General features: G+C 45.6%; 1 protein-coding gene across 1 annotated transcript in view; it reads right to left on the bottom strand.

Annotated features, from left to right (window-relative positions):
* The window catches only part of LOC115152688 (inactive heparanase-2-like), a 113080-nt gene that overhangs the window by 10498 nt on the left and 91625 nt on the right, over positions 1 to 10957 (bottom strand). The window contains exon 10 of the mRNA XM_029697425.1: positions 6664 to 6809. Coding sequence (XP_029553285.1) covers positions 6664 to 6809 — 146 coding nt within the window. The remainder of the gene's footprint in view (positions 1 to 6663; positions 6810 to 10957) is intronic.

Below are 10957 nucleotides of genomic sequence, written 5' to 3'. Positions count from 1 at the left end.
AGTTATACTGTATTCTTCAACAATCAATAGGTACATATCACTAATTTACAGTGAGGGAAAAAAGTATTTGATCCCCTGCTGATTTTGTACGTTTGCCCACTGACAAAGAAATGATCAGTTTATCATTTTAATGGTAGGTTTATTTGAACAGTGAGAGACAGAATAACAACAACAAAAATCCAGAAAAACGCATGTCAAAAATGTTATAAAAGGATTTGCATTTTAATGAGGGAAATAAGTATTTGACCCCTCTGCAAAACATGACTTAGTACTTGGTGGCAAAACCCTTGTTGGCAATCACAGAGGTCAGACGTTTCTTGTAGTTGGCCACCAGGTTTGTAGACTGATCATTTCTTTGTCAGTAGGCAAGCGTACAAAATCAGCAGGGGATCAAATACTTTTTCCCCTCACTGTATGAGTCCAGAAATGGATGTAGCAACTGCAGATTGTCCTTTTAAACCTTATCTGATGTAATTGCCCTCTTGGCCTTGTTTTTAGATATGTACAGTACATTTCATAATACTGTCAAATATGCCCAGATTGAAGGGATCTAAGATGTTTTGATATGATCAGAACCTAAGACCTAGGGACCTACTCACATCACATTCAGGGTCAATTGGAGGGTGTGAAAGTGTGGGACAGACAATACAGCATGAGTCCCAGTCTCTGGAACAGAGTGCTGGGGACAGGACTTTGGAGATTTTAGCCAAAGGTAAATATCTACAAGAGACAGATAAGGCACACATGATAACATTTAATAACCTGTCTAATGTGAAGGGAGGATCAACACAACTGGAGTGGTACCATATGTTTCTGGGTGTCTGTGTGTGGTGATACCATATGTTCCTGGGTGTCTGTGTGTGGTGATACCATATGTTCCTGGGTGTCTGTGTGTGGTGATACCATATGTTTCTGGGTGTCTGTGTGTGGTGATACCATATGTTTCTGGGTGTCTGTGTGTGGTGATACCATATGTTTCTGGGTGTCTGTGTGTGGTGATACCATATGTTTCTGGGTGTCTGTGTGTGGTGATACCATATGTTTCTGGGTGTCTGTGTGTGGTGATACCATATGTTTCTGGGTGTCTGTGTGTGGTGATACCATATGTTTCTGGGTGTCTGTGTGTGGTGATACCATATGTTTCTGGGTGTCTGTGTGTGGTGATACCATATGTTTCTGGGTGTCTGTGTGTGGTGATACCATATGTTTCTGGGTGTCTGTGGGCATTGATACCATATGTTTCCGAGGACCACATTGTTCAGGGTCAGTGTTGGGCTTTGTCAGACAGATTGACTAGCGATCCCTCTCTGATCATCAATCTCTCTATCTCTCTCCATCTGTCTCTCTCTCCATCTCTCTCTCTCCATCTCTCTCTCCATCTCTCTCTCTCTTTCTCCATCTCTCTCTCTTCCTCTTTCTCTCCATCTGTCTCACTCTCCATCTGTCTCACTCTCCATCTCTCATCTGTCTCACTCTCCATCTCTCTCCATCTCTCACTCTCCATCTCTGTCTCCATCTCTCTCTCAATCTCTCATCTCTTTCTCCATCTCTCTCTCACTCTCCATCTCTCTCTCCATCTGTCTCTCTCACGGCTTCTGGTTTTTGTTCACTCTCTGTCTCTACATCTCATCGTACATCAAAGAAACACTAAGCAGACACACAGAGATCCTATTCAAGTGACTTGAATAAATTCAAACGAACACTCTGTTGACAGAGAACAGAACCAAGGTTGGTCACGTCTGTATACAGAAACCAGTGTCTGTCTGTCTGTCTTCGTGTCAGACAGTGTAATCGGTCAGGCCTGGAGAGTTTCTTATGCTTAACTATTGGAGCCTTATGCCTTATGCCAAACATTGCTCAGGGCTGGGTTGGATCAGACAGAGAGAGATGGAGGGATAGATACCCATAGATTAGACAGAGAGATGGAGAGAGGGATAAAGACAGTCCAGGATTTCCAAAATGATGAGATTCTGAGGCATTAGAAGCAGGAACGTAAACAATCCTTCACGTTGTTTGATGTTGGAGCATCGGTTCAGAGTGAAACAGACTATGCTAACCGCTAAATGTCTGGAAGGCTGGAAACCGCTAACTGGCTATGCGGATAGAATAATACAATACCCTTGATAGCAAAAGAGTAATGGAACTGCCAACAGAGTAAAGAGGATAAATGTTGAGATCCAAATATAAGTCCCTTGCCAGGGGCTACAGACTCCCCTCATAAGAGGCGATAGTCACCGTCCTATCCTTCCAGGTGCCAGATGGAAAGCACTTGATGACAACCATTTCATATATCTGCAGATCTGTCAACAGGCTACACCACAGGTTGCAGATCAGATGTGAGGTCTCTCTAGAGAGTCTCTTTGCGCCAAACCTGTAACTATGATAGAATAGACGACTATAGACAAATCCAATTGCTTGGAGCAGGGGATAGAGATCAAAGAAAATGTTCACCAGCAAAGACGGAAGGCTGATACTCCCTTATATGTGTTAATTGTATATTTAATATATACAGTGCCTTCAGAATGTTATGTTAACCTTATTCTAAAATGGACTAAATAAAACAATTTCCTCAGCAATCTACACACAATAGCCCATAAAAACAAATATAAAAAAGTTTTTAGAAATGTTTGCAAATTTATTACAAATAAAAAACATTTTATTAGTCACATGCGCCTTACAGTGAAATGCTTACTTATGAGCCCCTAACCAACAACGCAGTTTAAAAAAAATACGGATAAGAATAAGAAATAAAAGTAACAAGTAATTAAAGAGCAGCAGTAAAATAACAATAGCGAGACCATATACAGGGGGTCAATGTGTGGGGGCACCGGTTAGTTGATGTTACAGGTGTCGTATTGAATAGACCAAGGCGCAGCGTGGATAGTGCTCATTCTTGATGCTTTTAATGAGAAACACTTTACAAAATAACAAACAACCAACAGTTCTGTCAGGTACAATAACTAAACGGAAAATAACCACCCACGAAACCCAAAGGAAAACAGGCTGCCTATGTATGGCTTCCAATCAGAGACAACGAAAGACACCTGCCTCTGATTGGAAACCATACTTGGCCAAACATGGAAAACGAAACATAGAAATAGAAAACTAGAACAAATTCCCCTAGAAACAACAAACCCCAAAACACACAAAACAAACCCCCTGCGACGCACTGACCATTCTACTATGGCAAATGACCCTTTTCACTGGTCAGGACGTGACAGTTGAGGTAATATGTACATGTAGGTAGAATTATTGAAGTGACTATGTATAGATGAGAACAACAGAGAGTAACAGCGGTGTAAAAAAAGGGGGGGGGGGGGGGACAATGCAAATAGTCTGGGTAGCCATTTGATTAGATGTTCAAAAGTCTTATGGCTTGGGGGTAGAAGCTGTGTAGAAGCCTCTTGGAGCTAGACGTGGCGCTCCGGTACCGCTTGCTGTGCTTAGCAGAGAGAAAAGTCTATGACTAGGGTGGCTGGAGTCTTTGACAATTTTTAGGGCCATCCTCTGACACCGCCTGGTATAGAGGCCCTGGATGGCAGGAAGCTTGGCCCCAGTGATGTACTGGGCCGTTCGCATTAACCTCTGTAGTGCCTTGCGGTCGGAGGCCGAGCAGTTGCCATACCAGGCAGTGATGCAACCAGTCAGGATGCTCTCAATGGTGCAGCTGTAGAACCTTTTGAGGATCTGAGGACCCATGCCAAATCTTTTCAGTCTCCTAAGGTGGAATAGGTTTTGTCGTGCCTTCTTCACGACTGTCTTCGTGTGCTTGGACCATGTTAGTTTGTTGGTGATGTGGACACCAAGGAACTCGAAGCTCTCAACCTGCTCCACTGCAGCCCCGTCGATGAGAATGGGGGCATGCTCGGTCCTCTTTTTCCTGTAGTCCACAATCATTTCCTTTGTCTTAAACCTCTCCCTCAATGTGATCAAGTCCAGGCACCACACGGCCAGGTCTCTGACCTCCTCCCTATAGGCTGTTTCGTTGTTGTCGGTGATCAGGCAGATCACTATTGTGTCATCAGCAAACTTAATGATGGTGTTGAAGTTGTGCATGGCCATGCAGTCATGAGTGAACAGGGAGTACAGGAGGGGACTGAGCATGCACCCCTGAAAGGCCCCTGTGTTGAGGATCAGCGTGGCAGATGTGTTGTTACCTACCCTTACCAGCTGGGGGCGGCCCGTCACGAAGTCCAGGATCCAGTTGCAGAGGGAGGTGTTTAGTCCTAGGGTCCTTAGCTTAGTGATGAGCTTTGAGGGCACTATGGTGTTGAACGCTGAGCTGTAGGCAATGAATAGCATTCTCACATAGGTGTTCCTTTTGTCCAGGTGGGAAAGGGCAGTGTGGAGTGCAATAGAGATTGCGTCATCTGTGGATCTGTTGGGTCGGTATGCAAATTGTAGTGGGTCTAGGGTTTCTGGGATGATGGTGTTGATGTACCTTATTTAAGTATTCAGCCCCTTTGCTATGAGACTCCACATTGAGCTCAGGTGCATCCTGTTTCCATTGATCATCCTTGAGATATTTCTACAACTTAATTTGAGTCTGCCTTTGGTAAATTCAATAGATTGGAGATGATTTGGAAGGCACACACCTGTCCATATAAAGTCCCACATTTGACAGTGCATGTCAGAGCAAAAACCAAGCCATGAGGTTGAAGGAATTGTCCGTAGAGCTCCGAGACAGGATTGTGTCGAGTCACAGATCTGGGGAAGTGTACCAAAAGATTTCTGTAGCATTGAAGGTCCCCAAGAACACAGTGGCCTCCATCATTCTTTAATGGAAGAAGTTTGGAACCACCAAAACTCTTCCTAGAGCTGGCCATCCGGCCAAACTGAGCAATCGGTGGAGATGGGCCTTGGTCAGGGAGGTGACCAAGAACCCGACGGTCACTCTGACAGAGCTCTAGAGTTCCTATGTGGAGATGGGAGAACCTTCCAGAAGGACAACCATCTCTATGGCACTCCACCAACCAGGCCTTTATGGTAGAGTGGCCAGACAGAAGCCACTCCTCAGTAAAAGGCACATGACAGCCTGCTTGGAGTTTGGCCAAAAGGCACCTAAAGACTCTCAGACCATGAGAAACAAGATTCTCTGGTCTGATGAAACCAAGATTGAATTATTTGGCCTGAATACCAAGTGTCATGCCTGGAGGAAACCTTGCACCATCCCTACGGTGAAGCATGGTGGTGGCACCATCATGCCGTGAGGATGTTTTTCAGCGGCAGGGACTGGGAGACTAGTCAGGATCGAGGCAAAGAACGGAGAAAAGTACAGAGAGATCCTTAATGAAAACCTGCTCCAGAGCGCTCAGGACCTCAGACTGGGGCGAAGGTTCACCTTCCAATAGGACAACGACCCTAAGCACACAGCCAAGACAACACAGGAGTGGCTTCGGGACAAGTCTCTGAATGTCGTTGAGTGGCCCAGCCAGAGCCAGGACTTGAACCCGATTGAACATCTCTGGAGAGACTTGAAAATAGCTGTGCAGCAACGCTCCCCATCTAGCCTGATAGAGCTCCCCAAATACAGGTGTGTGTAGATTGATGAGACATTTTTAAATCCATTTTAGAATAAGGCTGTTACATAACAAAATGTGGAAAAAGTCAAGTTATTGCAGTTATTGCATATAGATAGTGTAGTGTGTGGAGTAGGGTGAACAGTTGTAACTGAGCCGTGTGTGTTGGTGGGACAGAGGGCATTAAGTCTAGCCTGGTGCTGAAAGCTCTGCTGGCCTGATACACATCTCATACGGCTGGGTTAAATGATAACCTTGAACAGGGGGAACAGGGGGACGGTGCTGCTCTTTATCTAGTCTGGCACAGACGTCCCTATTGTACCTACCCCTCCGTTTCCCCTCACCCTCCCCCAAAACCCCCTCCAACCGGGATAAAGGACTGGCACTCCTGTCACCGCTGCTTTCACGAAGAGAACAGTCCCTCACACGCCTGATAAGCGATACCTGTTAAGTTTTATGGCCTGGCCTCTGAAAGACTGAGGTGCCTGGACGACGGTTATTTATGAGCTGTAGTTACAGGCAGACTAGGTAGAATTGTGGAAGACTGGGTTATTGATGTGATTTAGTATGGCTAGAGCGGCTTATTAATGGGCTATAGCAGGGATCATCAACTAGATTCAGCCACGGGACGATTTTTGTTGGGCTGTTCAGGGGGCCGGAACTTAATTACAAATAATCTGTAGACTGCAAATTGACCACAAGAAGCCCAAACAGATATATAATGTTTGACTAAAATACAATCATTTTAAACCTAACTTACATACGATTACGTGTCTCTCTATTATGCGTGGGAATACTTGGGAACAAATTTCTTAAATTAAAATCACTTGGAGCTGGCTTCCTGGTGTTTTTACAGTCTATTATGTCCAACAATTAAAAATATATATATATAGATTATTATTTCTTTTTTTGTTGTTTACATTTTTTGGGGGAACCCTGGGTTATAGTATGAGGCTAGACACTGTGCCTCAGGTATATTGAGAATGTAACACCAAGGGAAGATGGGACAACAAAGCTATAGAAGTCTAAGCTGTGATTGCTTTTTAGCCACCCAGCTAATTCTTGTCCTTAGGCCAAAATTGTACTGACAAAGTGGTACTTTTTGAAGCTGGTATAGTGTACTGTATATGGCTGTAGTTTTTACTTGTGGAAGCTGGTACAATGTGCGTAGATCCGTAGTTTGTCTCGTATAACCCTCCCTGGTCGTGGTTTCCTCTGCAAGCCTGCTACCCGCACTGCCAACACCCTGGGACCGACCAGACGCTTGAACACCAGGGACAACCAGTAGTCCTGGAACACACACACACACACACACACACACACACACACACACACACACACACACACACACACACACACACACACACACACACACACACACAGACAGACAGACAGACAGACAGACAGACAGACAGACAGACAGACAGACAGACAGACAGACAGACAGACAGACAGACAGACAGACAGACAGACAGACAGACAGACAGACAGACAGACACACACACACACAGGGGACACCTGTTACACAGTGAAAAACCACACACAGTATGCATAGTCAGATAGCAAAGTAAGCATGAGGTCCCACAATGATGTTGCGTGGACACAGACATGAGAAGGGCATGCGTTAGCTTAGCGGCTTAACATATTCTTTAGTGAGTGGGTTAACATTCCCATTCTGTTCCATTGAGTCCATTGACTTGTCAACACCAATATAAGGTCTGGCTAAATGGTCGTGCAGTATGTCAGAACAGGGGGCTGTAGAGGTGCAGAGGTGCTAAAACACTCCACTATGTCTGATAACAGTTGTATAAAACATAAACAAAACTTAAGATACCACAGAGTGTGTTGAGTGAATTAACTGGATGTGAGCCCCTTAGGGTTTACAAGTGTCCAATTCAATGTAAATCACACATTATATCACTATTCACCTCAATTATCTGGAGGAAAAAAACATTTGGGGAAAGCAGAGCGGCTGTACGGGTGTCTACTCCTGTTTCAGCCACCATGGTCGACAAGATCAGGGGTAGAAGCTGGATACCAGATGCTTCAGTCTTTATTGAAAGAGACAATATAATACATACTCCCCTCTCCTCTCCTCTCCTCTCCTCTCCTCTCCTCTCCTCTCCTCTCCTCTCCTCTCCTCTCCTCTCCTCTCCCCTCTCTCTCCTGTGCTGCCCATCTCCCCTCCTGCACCGCTCTCCTACCCCTCCCCTCCTCTCCTCTCCTCTTCTCTCCCCTGTCCTGCCCCTCTTCCATTTTATTTTCTCTGCTTTCTTCCCCTGTCCTGCCCCTCTCTTCCCTGATATCTCTTTCTCCTATTCTGCCCCTCTCCACTCTCTCTCTCTCTCCCCTGTCCTGCCCCGCTCCTCATCTCTCTGATCTCTCTCTCCTGACCCGCTCCTCTCTGCCATGTCCTGCCCCTCTCCTCATCTCTCTGATCTCTCTCTCCCGACCCGCTCCTCTCTGCCATGTCCTGCCCCTCTCTTCCCTGATATCTCTTTCTCCTATTCTGCCCCTCTCCACTCTCTCTCTCTCTCCCCTGTCCTGCCCCGCTCCTCATCTCTCTGATCTCTCTCTCCTGACCCGCTCCTCTCTGCCATGTCCTGCCCCTCTCCTCATCTCTCTGATGTCTCTCTCCCGACCCGCTCCTCTCTGCCATGTCCTGCCCCTCTCTTCCCTGATATCTCTTTCTCCTATTCTGCCCCTCTCCACTCTCTCTCTCTCTCCCCTGTCCTGCCCCGCTCCTCATCTCTCTGATCTCTCTCTCCTGACCCGCTCCTCTCTGCCATGTCCTGCCCCTCTCCTCATCTCTCTGATCTCTCTCTCCCGACCCGCTCCTCTCTGCCATGTCCTGCCCCTCTCTTCTCTGATATCTCTCTCTCCTATCCTGCCCCTCTTCTCTGCAGTCTCTCTCTCTCCCCTATCCTGCCGTTCTCATCTTCTCTCCTCTCTCCGCTGTCCTGCCCCTATCCTCTTCTCTCCTCTCTCCCCTGTCCTGCCCCCCCCACCTCTCTCTCTCTCTCCTGCTTTTTCCTCTGTCCTGCCCCTATCTCTCGATCTATTTTCATGCCCCTCTCCTCTTCTCTTCTCTCCTGTCCTCTCTCTCTCCCCTGTGCTGCCCCTCTCCTCTTTTCTTCTCCCCTCTCTCCCCAAAATCAACACCTCACCAGAGGTTCTGAACAACATGTGTGTGTCAGGAAGTTCCCATGCAATCCTGCATATGGCAACATTTAAGGCTTTTTTCCCCCACCAGGCCAAGCTTTAACTTAATTTGCAGCTCCGCCATCGGGACAGCCCAGAGTACAGTAAGAGTACAGAACAGAAGTGTACAATTTGGGCTATAGACAGGGATATCGGCAGCTGGGAATAGAGCAGACACTAATATTATGAAGAAATCTGTAGATTCTGAGGTAAAACAAAGAGCAGTTCTTCGGGTGAAAGCCTTGGAGCGTAGACTGTGGTTACATGAGTGCCTTTCTCTTGCAAGATGGACAGATAATATCAAACATTGTGGAAATGATATTATTATCCTTTTACACGGTGTCTGGCTACGTTAGAAACGTACATTAGCAAAGTGCATGCCCTGCCCACCTCAGGATTTCTCCTCTTTCCAGCCATTACTTCCCTGTTTTTGTGGGTTGTAAATTCATTTGTCACATCTCTTGCTTGTACAAAACACATTTTCCCACTGATTTTATGATCGCAATCTTTGCACAGGTTGGTGCTCTTTTTTTGTAACGTTTGAGTTTGAGTTTATTTTATTTTTACATGGACAGTGCACTAATCAACGTTTCAGTAAAAGTGCCGGTTTTAGCCAGCCGGCTAATTTTCAACCGCAGTCCCTGGGAAGGTTATTAAAAACAATTACAATATAGACAATCATTGAGCAGTGAGCACACGCAGAGTAACATAGGACAAGCAAGACATAGCATACAGACAGAGCAACATAGGACAAGCAAGATGTAGCATACAGACAGAGCAACATAGGACAAAAAGCAACAAGACAAAATCTATAAAAGCAACAAAGTGTCTCCACACCTCACAGCTAGGGATTATGTTCACAAATCTGATTGACCTTTAGCCATGTCTTCATGCATTTTGTGAAAGTGTAATATGTGGTGCAGTTATGTGTGTCTGATGGCAGTGTATTCCAGACATGGGAAGCTCTCACAGAGAAAGCGGATTTACTAAAGTTGCTTTTCCTTAAGGGAACTATACAGTCACCTCTCATGGCACACCTTGAGGATCTGCTGCCATATGTTTGGGTTTTCTGTTTAACAAAAATACTGAGTGGAGGGGGAGCCAGGCCATTTAGGATCTTGAATACAAGACATGCGTCGGTGTATTGCACAAGATTTTCCCAACTCAGGAGCTCATGCTTTCTGAGGATGTAACAGTGATGATGGCTATTGGGCTTCCTATCAAGCACTTTGAGAGCCTGTTTGTAGATAGACTGAATGGGTTTTAATGTTGTACAGCAAGCTTGGGCCCAACTAGTCAAGCAGTATGTTAAGTTGGGGAGTATCATAGATTTGAAGTACAGTTTTGCTACCGCTGTAGTCAAACAATTTCGTATAAATCGGAAATTAGCTAGGTTGAATTTGGTTATTTGAAATACCTTTTTCACCTGCTTTTTAAAAGAGAGGTTGGAATCAAGTATGATGCCAAGGTACTTAAAATCAGATACCACCTGGAGCTTCTCCCCTGACACATAGACTTCTGGCTCAGTAGCATCTGTTGCCCTCTTTGTGAAGAACATGCAAACAGTTTTTTTCACATTGAGATGCAAACACGAGTCACTGAGCCACTTTGTAACCTGGACCATTACAGTAGTGAGTTCTTGTGCAGCTTGTTGTTTGCTCTTTGCATGCACATATATCACTGTATCATCTGCATACTTTTAAACTTCAGACCCAGTACAGACAGAAGGCAGATCATTAATGTACAGGCTGAACAGGAGGGGCCCCAGTATTGACCCTTGGGGCACGTCCACATCATAGCTAAGAGTGGGTGACAGCTCATTGCTCACTCTGACGCACTGAGTTCTGCCTTCAAGGTATGATTTCATCCATCTCAAGGCATCGGGGGAAAAGTTGAACTTGGACAATTTTGTGATGAGAATCTCATGGTTAACAGTATCAAAAGCCTTCCTTAGGTCCAGAAACACAGCCCCAACAACATCCCCTTTGTCAATCTTGGACTTCACATTTTCAAGAAGAAAGCAGTTGGCCGTTTCTGTGAAGTGTTTCGCTCTGAAGCCAAACTGCATGGAGTGTAATGTGAAGAGGCTGTTGTTGAGGAGGGCAATCAGTTGTTATGCTACACACTTTTCAACAACCTTCGACACCACAGGTAGTATACTAATGGGCCTGTAGTTACTCACGTCAGCAGGGTCACCCGATTTAAAGATGGCCGTTATTATGGCCGACTTCCATACC

Source organism: Salmo trutta, chromosome 18, assembly GCF_901001165.1.
Source record: "Salmo trutta chromosome 18, fSalTru1.1, whole genome shotgun sequence".
In the NCBI taxonomy this organism is placed as follows: Eukaryota; Metazoa; Chordata; class Actinopteri; order Salmoniformes; family Salmonidae; genus Salmo; species Salmo trutta.
This window is presented reverse-complemented; position numbering and strand designations above follow the sequence as displayed.